The sequence below is a fragment of the Orbicella faveolata genome, unplaced genomic scaffold (genome assembly GCF_042242905.1).
Source record: "Orbicella faveolata isolate gen_17 unplaced genomic scaffold, um_ofav_v1 contig_3, whole genome shotgun sequence".
NCBI classification, from domain to species: Eukaryota; Metazoa; Cnidaria; class Anthozoa; order Scleractinia; family Merulinidae; genus Orbicella; species Orbicella faveolata.
The window spans coordinates 12,764,177-12,777,593 of NW_028301558.1; the positions used below are offsets into that span (position 1 = coordinate 12,764,177).

At 38.1% G+C, this 13,417-nt stretch overlaps 1 protein-coding gene across 3 annotated transcripts in view; it reads right to left on the bottom strand.

Annotated features, from left to right (window-relative positions):
• Window positions 1–13,384, bottom strand: part of LOC110060171 (uncharacterized) — a 42,874-nt gene extending 29,490 nt beyond the window's left edge. For 2 of the 3 annotated variants that reach the window (XM_089297636.1, XM_089297634.1), the window contains exons 1-16: window positions 13,005–13,384; window positions 11,527–11,606; window positions 10,788–10,871; window positions 9,423–9,668; window positions 8,014–8,115; window positions 7,457–7,598; window positions 6,414–6,634; window positions 5,774–5,890; window positions 4,751–5,046; window positions 4,476–4,610; window positions 3,961–4,074; window positions 2,289–2,483; window positions 1,884–1,994; window positions 1,719–1,800; window positions 1,099–1,311; window positions 825–935 (exon numbers count right to left, since the gene is read on the bottom strand). In XM_089297636.1, coding sequence (XP_089153762.1) covers window positions 825–935; window positions 1,099–1,311; window positions 1,719–1,800; window positions 1,884–1,994; window positions 2,289–2,483; window positions 3,961–4,074; window positions 4,476–4,610; window positions 4,751–5,046; window positions 5,774–5,890; window positions 6,414–6,634; window positions 7,457–7,598; window positions 8,014–8,115; window positions 9,423–9,668; window positions 10,788–10,871; window positions 11,527–11,606; window positions 13,005–13,231 — 2,476 coding nt within the window. In that variant the 5' untranslated portion in view covers window positions 13,232–13,384. The remainder of the gene's footprint in view (window positions 1–824; window positions 936–1,098; window positions 1,312–1,718; window positions 1,801–1,883; window positions 1,995–2,288; window positions 2,484–3,960; window positions 4,075–4,475; window positions 4,611–4,750; window positions 5,047–5,773; window positions 5,891–6,413; window positions 6,635–7,456; window positions 7,599–8,013; window positions 8,116–9,422; window positions 9,669–10,787; window positions 10,872–11,526; window positions 11,607–13,004) is intronic. The other variant, XM_089297635.1, reaches the window with a different exon arrangement.
• Between the last annotated feature and the right edge of the window lie 33 nt (window positions 13,385–13,417).

Here is a 13,417-nt window from a genome sequence, read left to right on the forward strand (position 1 = left end):
GAGACTGAATCAAACAAAGATAACATCCAAGATGCAATATACATAGGGGCATTGAATAAAACGTCAAGAGTTAATTACAATGAAAACTATTGCTGTGTACTTGCAAATATAACTTTTTATACCATGCCATAGAAAATAGAGCCAATCAGAATACAGGAAAGCTGTACAGTTGTAGATTTGACGATATTACATCCAACTGCGCATGTATGTCACATTGATTCCGTTGCCCACTCTATTTTCTATGACATGATATAAAATAGTTACACCCTCCTAAAGGCTTGTATGTATAACAAGAAAATACAAGTTACTCATGGGATATTCCATAGTATACCACTCGAAATAATATGCGGATAATACACTGAAAGGCTCATAGGTCCCATCTGCAGCCCAAGCTGGACCTGCTGAGTAATTTTGTTCTACTTTGTTCACTTTCCGTACTCTATGGTTACTGTCCACAATCATTCAACTTAGCACTAATTTTATTTTGATAGCTCAAAGAAGGGTGCTTACATGTATTGGAGAACGGGTGCTTAGCAGGGATGTTTACTTCTATTTGAACATATACAGCTGAACGTGCACAATACTTCAATAAAAGTTTACCAACAGATCATACTCCTGCTAAAAAACTGTACCAATAGGAGTTCTGATAGTCATAATGTTCAATAAAACAATCAGATGCAAAGCAGACTTCATAATTTGTTCATCTAATCAGTCTATTCTATGTCAATGTGTTGACTGTCACTTTTGCTATGGGGGCCCTTAATGGTACTGAAAGGATGAGACTTGGTAGAATCATTAAGAGTAAGTGCTCTTTTTGTTAGTACCTTGCGTCTCAAACGTCATCCAAGAAATGTCATTTTTGCTTTCACCACTGAAAGGATTTTCTTCAAATGCAGCAGCATTACCAAACGTCCAAGGCTGTTGATCCCCAGAGTCTATTTAAAAGAAAACATAAATGTGTTTTGCCATAAGGTGACCTGAGGACTCTATTTCTCCTAAATTGAATGCCTCAGCATTTCCTAAAATTCCTCTATATTTGGGGTACCCTGCCAAAGCTTCATCATGTCTTTTCATCCTACAAAGCCTACAAAGACAAACCTCCAGTGCCAAATGAATTTTGTCCAAGTACAGAGTCTTGCATGTCATCTGCACCCGCAGGCCATGGAAATGATGACCATCTGTCCACATCCCATGGTGAGGCTGCTTGTGGGGTGAATTCTTCTGCAACTCCACCAGGTGTCAGGGTTTTTTCAAGTGGTAAATCAGCGACATCCCGACCACTTCTTAACTCTGTCAGCACTTGGGAATCTCCTTTCATGTTTTAAGAAAAAGAGAAGATGGCAATTGTTGGAAGACTATGTGATTGCGGATCCATCGATGTCCATGATAACGAGGACAACCCAAGAAAAGATAGTAACAGACAATAGAGTGGTTTTCAAATACAATTGAGTGTTGTTGAACTAAAACCAAACCAATAACAAACCAAATACACTACTGAACCAATCTCAAACCGTAGTAAAACCAAAATCAAAGTAATTGCCTGATTACTTTAGACAGTGAACTGAAACTGCTCTATATGCACATATGCAGATCGTTGGTTTTACAAGAGTGGATCAGTGCAGAGAAGAGATAGGAACACATTTTGGAAGAAGGGTGTTGATTGAAATAACTATACTGCAATCAAACTAAAGGAACCAGGAGCAAAAAGTTTTACTCACCTGCTTTCCAAGTTTGAAGACCTGAAGCAAGCATTGTAGACTGATCCCCATCACTTGACTGTTCTAATCTACCAGAGTCTTGCTAAAATTTCAAACAGTAATGTTTCAAAAATGTAATTGCAGAAAGTAATGAAGTACAAGTCAGAATAACATTATTTTATCTACCTGATTATTCTCAACTAGCTTTCCCATAACCGTGGATGGTCGTTGATGTCCTTGGAACACAACTCCTGGTGTGGACCTCATAGCTGCTTCTTCTTCATCTCGTGGTGTTGACTGAATTTAATAGAGCAAACATTCTGAATCTACAAAATTGCAGTGGCACATGAATGGCTTAGGGTTGTGGAAGTAGCAAAGGCAAGGTAGACCCATGCTCCTGCACTTCATATTCTGAAGTACAGACATCATTATCAAGAATATTTGCAGTACACCCAGTGCAAAAGTTAAACAATTAAGAAGTTGCCACATTACTGACCGTTTCCTGTATCTTATCACCTAGACCTGCTTGACAATGGATCCAATGATCTTATAAGAATGTCTCAGGAATTAAAATACTCAGCAGAGGAGTACCTTCCACAGCTGTGAACTGTCAATGGTTGAATTCCCATCCATGAATGCACTGTTGCTGAACTTGAGTGAAAAGTTAGAACTGCGATTTGATGAAGGAGCAGATAATGCTGATTGTTCAACATGCCAGCTCCCTGATCTCTGATGTGAAAGTTGTGCATGCTTGGCTCCAACTGCCATTTCATTTGGAATCAGTGTCTACATAACAGAAGAAAACATTATACTAGTGGATATGAGAGTTAGGTATCCTCACCACAATCTATCTCAATTGCTTCATTATAGTGTGGTACATGTAATTAGTATGGTTTACTATTGGAGATGTGATAGCCTAATGATAACTGCATTGGACTTTGATTCTGCAGATAAGTGGTAGCACCATTTGGGGAAATATATGAGGCCCAGAGAGCTGAAAATGTTTGGTGACTAAAATACTTGCGCTGGCAACAAAATAGGAAAATTAAGGAGCCAGCTGGCCCCAAAGTTTTTTCCTGAAAGTCAAGCTCTGAAGAGTATAAACATGGTTGCCACAGAAATCACTTTTCAAATTCCCAGACTTTTCCCTGATAAAATTCAAATTTCCCTAGCCTCACCAAATACAAAATGTCAGATCTACAATAATAGTGGCTTCTGGCCTCAACCAACTGCCATCCTTTCCACTCATTCATTAACTTATCCTTCTCTATTAAGGAAAAATATCATTGAGATCACAGTGACCCCAAATGTTTCCTCCAGCCTTCAATGGTATCAAAACAGCCATGTTTAAGTTATTTCAATTTTCCATGACTTTTCTTTAAAAAGTCAATTTTCCCTGACCCAAACTATTATTCCCTGACTTTCTCCTGACCTTGAATAATTTTTTTCACTGACCATTTTCTGACCTGTGGTAACCCTGATAAATAGGAATTAGCAAATTATCAGGGCAACCTCAGGATATAAAAGTAATAGCCTCCATTTGGCGTGAAAATATGCTAGGATATTTGTCCACGGACATTATCTGTTCCCAGAAGCGAACACTTTTTGAGAGAATAGCTCGAGGAAAACTGTGAGCTTCGAAGAACACATACATGTAATGTCCAAGGACAAAATTAATATCCAAGCATATTTTCACGCGAAATGGGGAGCTATTGTGTTTATTATTCTTCAAATCGTTTTTGCAACGCGTGCAGTATTGAAAATTGGAGAATATTCTCGGATATTCCCCAGTTTTAGCTGTGGAACATTCGGTCACGTGACGTGTTTAGACCAATCATGCACAAGGGAAAATATTTGATGGATTATAAGATGGACTACAGTGCATGTGTAGCATTCCACGCTGGGTGAGCAGCAGTCCTTTAAATTGCTTCATGCGAGGAAACCGGAGATAACCATTGGCATGATAAGCCACTAATGCTTGCACATGTACAAAAACTAGTAATAAACCATTGTTCAGTTAACTACTAAGTAATCAGTTTATGAGAAGTCAGTCCCGTGATTTCCCAGCCACAGATGAATGGTGAGTTACATACTTTTTTTAAATCCTGAAAAGAAATTGAGCACAATGTTCACAGCTAGTTGAATTTGTGGTCCATGCTCGTGAGACAGTCTCTGATGGAACAGCTTAATATAAGAGGGTTGGCCTTGTAGATGTTGGCACGCTGTAGCAGGCAATGGATAGTAATCAACTTATTAAACTTACCATATCTAAATCTGGTGAGCTAATATGGCCAGTTGCAGTTGTGTCACCAGCAGGGGGATCAAAGGTCAGTGATTCAGCTTCAGCAAGAGTGTTACCAGGTCTGTTTCCCAGCATCTAGCAAGTAAATAACATGGAACTCATTTCAAAACCTACGGAGGCATTGGCCTAATGGCAAGTGCACTGGACTCTGGATTGAGCAATCCAGGTTTGAGCCCTGGCTGGGGTCATGAATTGCTTTATATTGGGCAAGACACTTTACTCTCACAGTGCCTCTCTCCACCCAGGTGTATGAATGGGTACTGGTAAATTTAATGTTGGGGGGTAGCCCTGTGATTGTCCAGCATCCTATCCATGGAGATGTATAAATACTTGTAGTTGGTTGATGGTGCAGAAACTGGTATAAGCTCCAGCTGTGGGGGCCACTGGCCTGATGCAGACTTTACCTTACTATCATTAATTTTCAAAACCACCTTTGAGACATAAGGAACAAGTCCTCAGGACATTCCAAGACTAACCTGTGACGTGTGAAAAGAGCTATCATCAGCCCAAGCAGGGTAAGGTGTAGAAGGATTGCGTCCCATTAGGTAGCAAGACTCAAGAGCTGATGTTTCATTGTGAACACCTGTGTTGTTATATTCTTGTTGTCCAGCCTGTAGAAAAGTTCACGGCAATTAATATTGCTTTAACATGACTTTTCTTTTACAAACCAAATTAACAGCTACAAATTATAGGCACTACTAAGGTAAGAAAACAATGATTGAAATTGTCAATCAATAACCAATATATTTACCTCTCTAACCATGGGAGTGGATGAAGCTTGGAAATGCAAAGGATGTGGCATACTTATTGAGTCCCTAGGGTCATTTAGCTGCTGTGGAGGACTAGATACCAAGACAGGTGACCTGTCTGCAACAGAATCACCTACAGGACAGCCCCGCCCTGCTGCCAACCCATCACTGACAGGCACAGCTGAACTTCCCAGGGCATCACCTCCAGTGGGCGGGTTGATGAATCCAAATGATGTGATAGTTGGAGGGAATGTTGAGGATGGCAATGCACTAGCACTGGAAGAGGCATATGCAGCTCCTGTCAGACAGCACATTCAAGTTACTGAACAGGAAATCATGACAACCAACATCAACATCAACATCATCTGGGTTACCTAATAGAACAGGCCATATTCATATTCTCGGACTGGAAGACTCACAACCGAGGCTAATGCAAGGAGTCTTTCTAAGTGCAAATTACATTAATCTCTCTTGAATGATTTTCCCCCACACTAGCCTCCTTCTAATCCAAAACCAAGAATACGAATATGGCCTATTAAGTGACCCAGACTACTTCAACTTAGTAGACAGTTTGAACCCAGGAATATTGGTCATGTTACATGACCATCCAAGTGAGAATAGTTAGTTTTAAAAAGAACTGCTGTTGACGTGACTGGCGTCCCAATAACCTGTACAGAAGGCATCTTCAGAGTAAATTCAGGCTTGTCTCTTAACTGTGAAGATGACTTGCACTTTGGTTGTCAAAACATCAGTCACCAGCAACTGTTCTTTTAAGAAGTAGATATACCCGCAATGGATGACCTAGATATTTACACAACAGTTACAATATTATACTTTCCTAATAAAGATACTGCTGATCTTCACTGGTCAGCAGAAGAAATATTAAGCAGTGTTCACAAGCATTCAAAAAGATGGAACTCTTGAGGTGATTTATAGAAGCTGAACCAAAAACTACATGGGATTTAGCACCCTTTCCCCAATTAGTCCCTCATGCCCTATGTAGCTCGTAACCCATCTATTCCCACCTGCTGGACCTCCATCATCTGCATCACTGTTGTTACCACTGCTGCCATCACCTCCTCCTCCTCCATCTCCCAGTATGTCAGGGAGAACATCAACACCCTCAGCTGATTGACGTAACTCTGTTAAGTAACAATAAAATTTGTATTTACTAATCAGAGACCTTTTAGTGTACCTAACTTGTTGAACATCATGTACATCTATGAAGTCATGCTAGCATTCAAATTACAATGGCAATCTGGCCTTATATTCCCAGTTGTGCAACATGCAATTCAATGAATATTTTCATATTTATATAATTTGTTCAGACAACTTTGAACTAAAAGAAACCATACATGTAGGGAAATAATTTAATATGCCAATATAGCCAATTTGTTCTTTTTGTTTGCAAAGGAATGCATGTTGCAATGAAATATGAGCCAGGGTCTGAAATTAACTTTTTTAGGCAGGTGCCAACTGGCGACAGAATTTTTTTTTCAGTCGCCAGATGGAAAAATGTGGTCACCAAAAACTGTCAGTAAAATTTAGTCAATTTAGTCGCATTGGCGACCAGCTGGTTGCAATTTTGGACCCTGTGAGCCACTCTTTTTGCATTACAAACAAATTTATTACAGCATGTTAGATACTGTGTGCACCAAATCTGACCTATCCCCTGGGTTTCCAGCCTTGAGCTCAAATCCAAAGGAAGACCACCTTGAGTTGGCAAATCCTCAACATCTGAGTTAGCACCTTCAAGGCCAGGGCGTCCAGCACTACCGTTACTGCCATCCCCCGCACCGTGCAACAAAGGCATTGCATTCTCATCATTGTCCTCATGGCCATCACTTTCAGATCTCGAATCCATTCCACTTCCATGCCCTCTGCTACTACAATGAAAAATATTTGATCACAATCACTGCTGGTGCATTTGAACTTGCCTTTTGATTACACAAGTAAACTAAAACTTACCTCTGACTTAGAAGTCTTGGGATATGGGGGAATTAAAACATAAAAGTTTACAATTTTTCTCTATCATTAGCATATAACTTTGCATACAGAAGGAGAGTGTGCCATGATATACAATTTTACTCCAAATGTTTAAAGAACGTGTGAAACTTAAATATTGCAGTGCTAGTTGAAGTTTGGGTGCAAAATTGAACGAGATGTTGGCTTTCAAAAGCTGCAAAAAGTGGCAAAAGTGCTAATGAGGCCATACAGTTGCTATAAAATTTTGAGTTTCCAAACGATATGTATTTGCTACATCACAACCAGATGTCTTGGGAGAGTTAATTATACTATGCCTTCCAATATTCAGATCTTATTTTTTGTGTAGTGTAGCTCGATCTGAAACTGCAGTACTTATGCTAATGAGGCAAATTCTACAAACAAAGATTCCTCTTTTATCCTTTTCTCTAAGGTAGAAAGAATGTATGCAAGGACGAGATCAAGTTGTAAAATGTAGTAACTTACATATCCCATATTTACATGTACCTCAAGTTATCACATGTATTTCATGACAATATAATTTTTAAAAATTTTGAGAATTTGTTAGTAAAACAACTTTTTGTATTAAAATAATGAGCCCCTTTCTTATCAGGGCCATCATATTTTAATTTGATGTCAAGAGAATTTTGTGAAATTTAGTCTTTATAGAGCATTTTAATTACCAATCTTGCACTTAAGTACAGTGATACCACAGCCAATATTACCTGCTAAAACTCTGGCTAAAAATACTGTCAGGAAAACTCTGTGACTGTATAAAGCTGATACTGGATGTCAAGGACACCCTATCAATCAACTCCCCACCATCACCACTGCCAGATCTCCTTTGTAACATCATGTCCAGCTCCTCTGTAATAAAAGTGTTCACCATAAAGAGGTAAAGATGAAATGTTTGTTGTTTAGCATCACAAACACTAACAATTTAACCTAAACCAAATCCTAGTACCAACCATTATAATTATTTTAAGTGCATTTATATAATTTCAGCCCCCCCCCCCAAAAAAAAATTAAATCCATCTTGCCCTTCAGAAAAGTACACTGTAGCATATAAAAAAAGGGCTTACCCTAGGCAAGTCTTAGTTTAGTTTTTTTTCCTTAGTTGACAGATGACCTGCTGCGGACCCCTTGCAAATGAAAAGTTACTAGCCTGAAGGAAAATCCACTAGTCCTGGACGGCTGGATGGCACTTCTTCCGATCCCTGAATTATCTACAAAGTTGATCATGCTAACATAAAAAGTACAAGCCTGGTATAGAATGTGTCACCTCGACCATAACTGTACTGCAAAGGTTCTCCATTAACAGGTTCACTGGCATCATTATTAACTTCTCTACTGTGAGAACTGAAAAAGGTATCAGGATCCTGACCTGCAGGTAAATAAGCAATAATAATTATTAAATGCTCCTTATCCTTGAAAATGCAAAATTCGGTAACTACATGAATGGGTTGTTTTTAAAGCGGTACTATGATCAAATTTTTCGCCCTTGATTTTTTAGGTGTATCACATAGAATTCCATAAAAGAATAAAAACGCTGTTTATCGTTTGCAAATATCTGCATTAGTTCCGGAGATATTTAAGTTTGAAAATTGTGTAAAATATGCAAATGAGATGAGTGATGACGTCATACACTTAACCCAATTTTATTTCAAGAATATAAATTGTGCTATCTTGGTCTATTTTTCAGTGCAGACCATTGAAACTTGGTAGGCTAATAGCACTACAGAAAACACACCTACGGCTATAAAAAATTCGTTTCCCATGACAACTAGCTCTTTTCCAGTCCCCACCCTTTTGATTTCAATATGTTAGTGATTTTCAGCTCGCAAAACATTAAATGAGGCCACAAACTTGAGCTAACTTCTTTATATGCTTGCTGAATCAAGCATATGAGGTACCATTTGCAAATATCAAAATGGAACGCCAAAGGTGGCCAGAAATACCTTTAATATTGGGGAGGTCTGGAACCCAGTATGTTGCCATGGTAACCAAACTGTTAAGCCCATATTGTGGACCGCATTTAGTAGAATCTTACTGCAAAGAATCAAACATTTCTGATACAAATTGGCTGAGATATCTTTTTTCATCATATTTGATCACAATTTGGTTGAGTGTATGACGTCATCACTGGGCTAATTTGCATATTTTAAAAACTTGAATATCTCTGGAACGAAAAGAGATATTTGAACATAGTAAACCACATTTTTCTTCTCACACGGGCTACTTGTTTATGTTTTAAAATGAATGCGATAGGAAAGATGCGATTTTCGTCATAGTACCACTTTAACTGCAGGCACAAACGTGAATTTAAAAAATAGCAACTTTCCAAGAAAGGTTGCCCTCATTGTTTACTTGTGTGGTTTCCCACAGGTAGTTTCTTCCCTCCAATTACATCGTCCCACCAGGCACCGACATGTAGTGGGTTCTAGTCAGATGTCACAGTGACTAGAGAACAGGTAAAATCAAAGTCATCTCCTCATTTCTACTTCGCTTTTGTTCACTTACACTTTTCTCACATTGATCACATTTGGTACCCAGCACAGTTCACATCATGTGAAGACAATATGATTTCTTCCTCTTGTTGATTAATTAGTTGCTTCCTTCTAGTTACCTTTGAGTCTAACTTTGTATCATTACAATTACATTATAATATATCACTCTTATGCTCACGCTTACCAGTATCTGGTCTTTCTTCTTCTAGTTGGACAACTGTGTTCCTGTTGATGAGTGGAGTCAGATTTCCAGTAATACTGAGCTCACTGGAGAAAGGGATGTCCTCTCCATGTAAATTGCTAGCAGTGTCATGGTGATTGATAACTATTTCATCTTCTTCCTCCTCCTCCTCGTCACCAACTAAAGTTCTTTCTAATGGCAGAGAAGGTTGCTCTACCATAGGAGGACTCTGAAGATTGTCGCCAAAGTCTAAAACAAGGTTGAAACATACAAATATCATTGTGTTAGAACAATGTGATATCCAGTCTAACTTAGTGTTACTCGAGTGCTTTAATACTACTTGAGTGGCAAGAAAACTATCTGCGCTCACTCGTGAGATATTGTTCTTGCCACAAGAACATAAAATTCATATCTTCGAGCTAGATTACTGACGATTGTCGAAGACTCTCGAGGAAGACCAGAAGATGTTTCGATGATACACCAACGAATTTAAGTACAATTTGAGAGACAAACTTGATATCAGTGAAATCATCAATATCTTCACTAGTGAGGATATGGAAAATACACCACTTGAGTCTTGGATGTGGATTTGTATGAATTTTGCGAGTGGTGTATTTTCCAGTAAAACACTGTCTACATAATAAAGCAGTTTATTATATGCTACATGTAGCTCAGTGAGCAGGCAAGATGAACCAAATCCTGTGCTGTGATTGGCTACCCGAGCGGACAAAATAGCACTATCTTACCCACACAGGATTACCCACTGCATCCCATAAGAAAATAGTGCTTTTTTCCCATAAAGTAAATCTTATTTTGACCGAGCTTGTTCGGTCAAGGTGGCTGAATATTGGCCTCATTCTTTTTTTTTTTTGCGAGTTTATGGACCAAGACTCCATCTCAATCCATAAACACGCAAAAAGAGAACTTGGCCAACATCCTGCCATCGTGCCCTCATGATTGGTTAATAATCCATATATATTCTGACATGCACTTCCATATAACAAGTAAACGTTGTTGACAACCTCTGGAAATAATTGTTCTTACTTAGAGGGACATGTGTCCTTTCAAATTTCTATTTTGACTAGACAGATTAGATAAATTTTGGTATGTAGTTAATCTACAATAAGCAATTGTTTGGCAAACAGTAACTCATCACTTGATTGTAAAGTTAGGTACACACCCTGAACAAACTTAACACTGTCATTAATGAATATTTTAGTTTAGTTGATGTAAACAGTTGCCCTGACTTTTCAACAGCTTTGTTTTACGAAAAAAAAATTATATTTCACTTTTAACAAAGAATACCTCTGAAAATGACATTTAACTTTTAGTTTTTCTCATTACAAGTACAGGTTTTTTTTTTTTTACCTGGTAATCCATCTAACTGTAAAATGCCAAGTGAGCTATCATCACCAACTAAGCTTCTACCACTCTCACTGGATGCCACAATTCCTGAAAAAGGAGAACTAAATTAACTCATGAAATCGGTCCAATTATACATGACTGTATAAATCATACATTCATTACATGAACCGGATTTAGCAAGGAAAACTCTGAATAGGGAACTAAGAGGTAGAAGTAACAGAATACAAGGCTTGCAAAAACTTGAATTCCAGCTTTCCCCTAGGACAAGACTGTCTCAAATATTGCTTGCCCTGGCAAGTTTTAGTTTGCTCCTTCAATGATTCAGTTGACAGACGACTTGCTAACCCAGAAGGAGAATCTACTAGTCCCAGACAACCAGACTGCACTTTTTTCAAGCCCTGGAATAGCAAAATACTAAAGTCCTATGGTATATGTACAGTACTGTTTTCAGTAACAGTGCAGCCAGTAATGTAGATCATAGTGTTCTTCTTTGAGCCCATAAACCTGTCAACTAGATGTACCAGGGATATAGCGGTATGGGTAACAGCTCTGCAATAAGTGCTGTTAGTAACACAAAAAAAAGAGGTCCATTAACCATGTACCACCATGTTACACAGGCCTGTATACTGAAATGTAATGGTTGATGGTAAAGGTACCCAGAACTGTACACATGCACATGCAAAAACAGTTGTTATTAGCTCCTTGTTATTAACAGAAAGGGTCGACATTTAATTGTACAAACCTAGTGACTCTGCATTTTGGATGGCCTCAAAGAATTCATTGATGTTGTTGGAATTTAGTCCCTGCAGTCCCAAAGATGACCTAAGAAATAAGCAATTACATTGTAACCAATTATAGACATGTCACTCTTTTCTCTTTAACAGTATTAATAACTAAAAAGGATTGATGTGCAGAAAGCATTGTCTTCATTTGCTTACCAGTGTACATTTAGCTATTATATTTATCGTATTACTTTTAGCAGACTTGAACTTACGTGTATATACTTATACAAATGCTGCAATCTGATTGGCTAAGCTATTGCACACTACTTAAGAAATAGAAAACATGTACCCGTCGTGTTTCTTTCAAGTTATAGAAACACGAGTGGAAGTTTGGGAGAATGAGAAACGCTGTGGCAACACGAGCCACAGGCAAGTGTTTCCTCTCCTTTTTCAAGTTCTCCCAAACTTTCACGAGTGTTTCTATTTAACAATAATTATTAGATTACGAGCTCAAGATTTCTATGAGGTAATAGTTGATGAGGTTGAAGGCCGAATCACCTCATAGAAATCGAGAGTGAATAATCTAATTGTTTTAGTAGAATTCTAACTGAAATTAATGCAAATAACGGTTTCCAGTTGAAGACATTCATGCAAAAAGGGCGTATGGGCCGATTTTTAGTTTTTGCAGGATCGAGCTAACTTTTGGCAGACTGACTTGTTTTGACATGAAAAGCATCATTGCGTAATTGTTTTTGTTGATATGCGTTTCTTTTCCGATAAAGAGTGGTTATAACAACCCATCAAACTCTAAGTGCTGGAAGCTGTTTTGAGCCACTTTAGTCCCAACCACGGATAGTAAGCGTCACAAACCACCTGGTCTACTCTATTTTGTATATTGGATCCAAAATGTAATGTTCAAAGCATTAAGAAGAGAAACATTGAGTTAGTACTCTAACAAAATGTAAAAATAATGTTAACTTGATAGTCTTTGGTTTAAACAAGCTTATGCTACATTTTAAGCTTAGGTTTATTATTTCGCCACAATTTTTTTTTTCTATCAAGCTTAATTAATTAAGTTATGTATGGAACTTTTAATTAATTAACCATAAGTTTGATGATCAAATTGAAAGGAACAAACAGAGGGTCAGACAAGATTTGCCTCCAAAATTCTGAATTTTTGTTTTGAACAATATAAGCTGAACAATATAAGTTTACATGTAAGCAGAGTACAATATCGAGAACATTTTGCTCACGCAGATGTTTTATCGGCTTCCGTTAACTAGTGTACCTTACAAAAGCCAGAATTGAAGAGTTGAGACCTACTGATTTTGAAACACTATACGCTTATACATTGTAGTGAAAAATATTAATAAGCTCATTAAAAAAAAAAATAAAAAATTAGCTTGTTTGCAACCACTGTTTTGGTTAGCTAGGAGAAACGGTCTTCAAATTTTCCTATTGGCGCTTTCCACTCAGTGATCAAAAGCGTTCAGCTTACCTTGACTCTTTACCTTTCTCTAAAGAGCCATCGGCTTGAATTCCATCTACCCCGTTTAAACGGGTTTCGTTGTTACCCTCAACACCCTCATTGGCCTCAATTTCAGCGAAAGAAGCTTCGCTAAACTCACTTGCGTCAAAATCTGAGAATGATTCGAGGCCGCTAACATGAGAAGGGGGTGCGATGTCGCTGAACGCAAAAGAATCCTGCGAGAAGTTCAAATCCATTATCCCTTACAATCTTGAGCACCAGGTCTTCATGATCAAATAATCCATTGAAAGATTTCACCTACAGGAATTTGTATTTATGGCAAAACGATTCAAAATAGAGATGAGAACAAAGACGAAGTTTATGTTCGCGCCAAACCGCCATGTTTTATATAAAAGTTATGGATGAAATCGAGGCTGACCAGC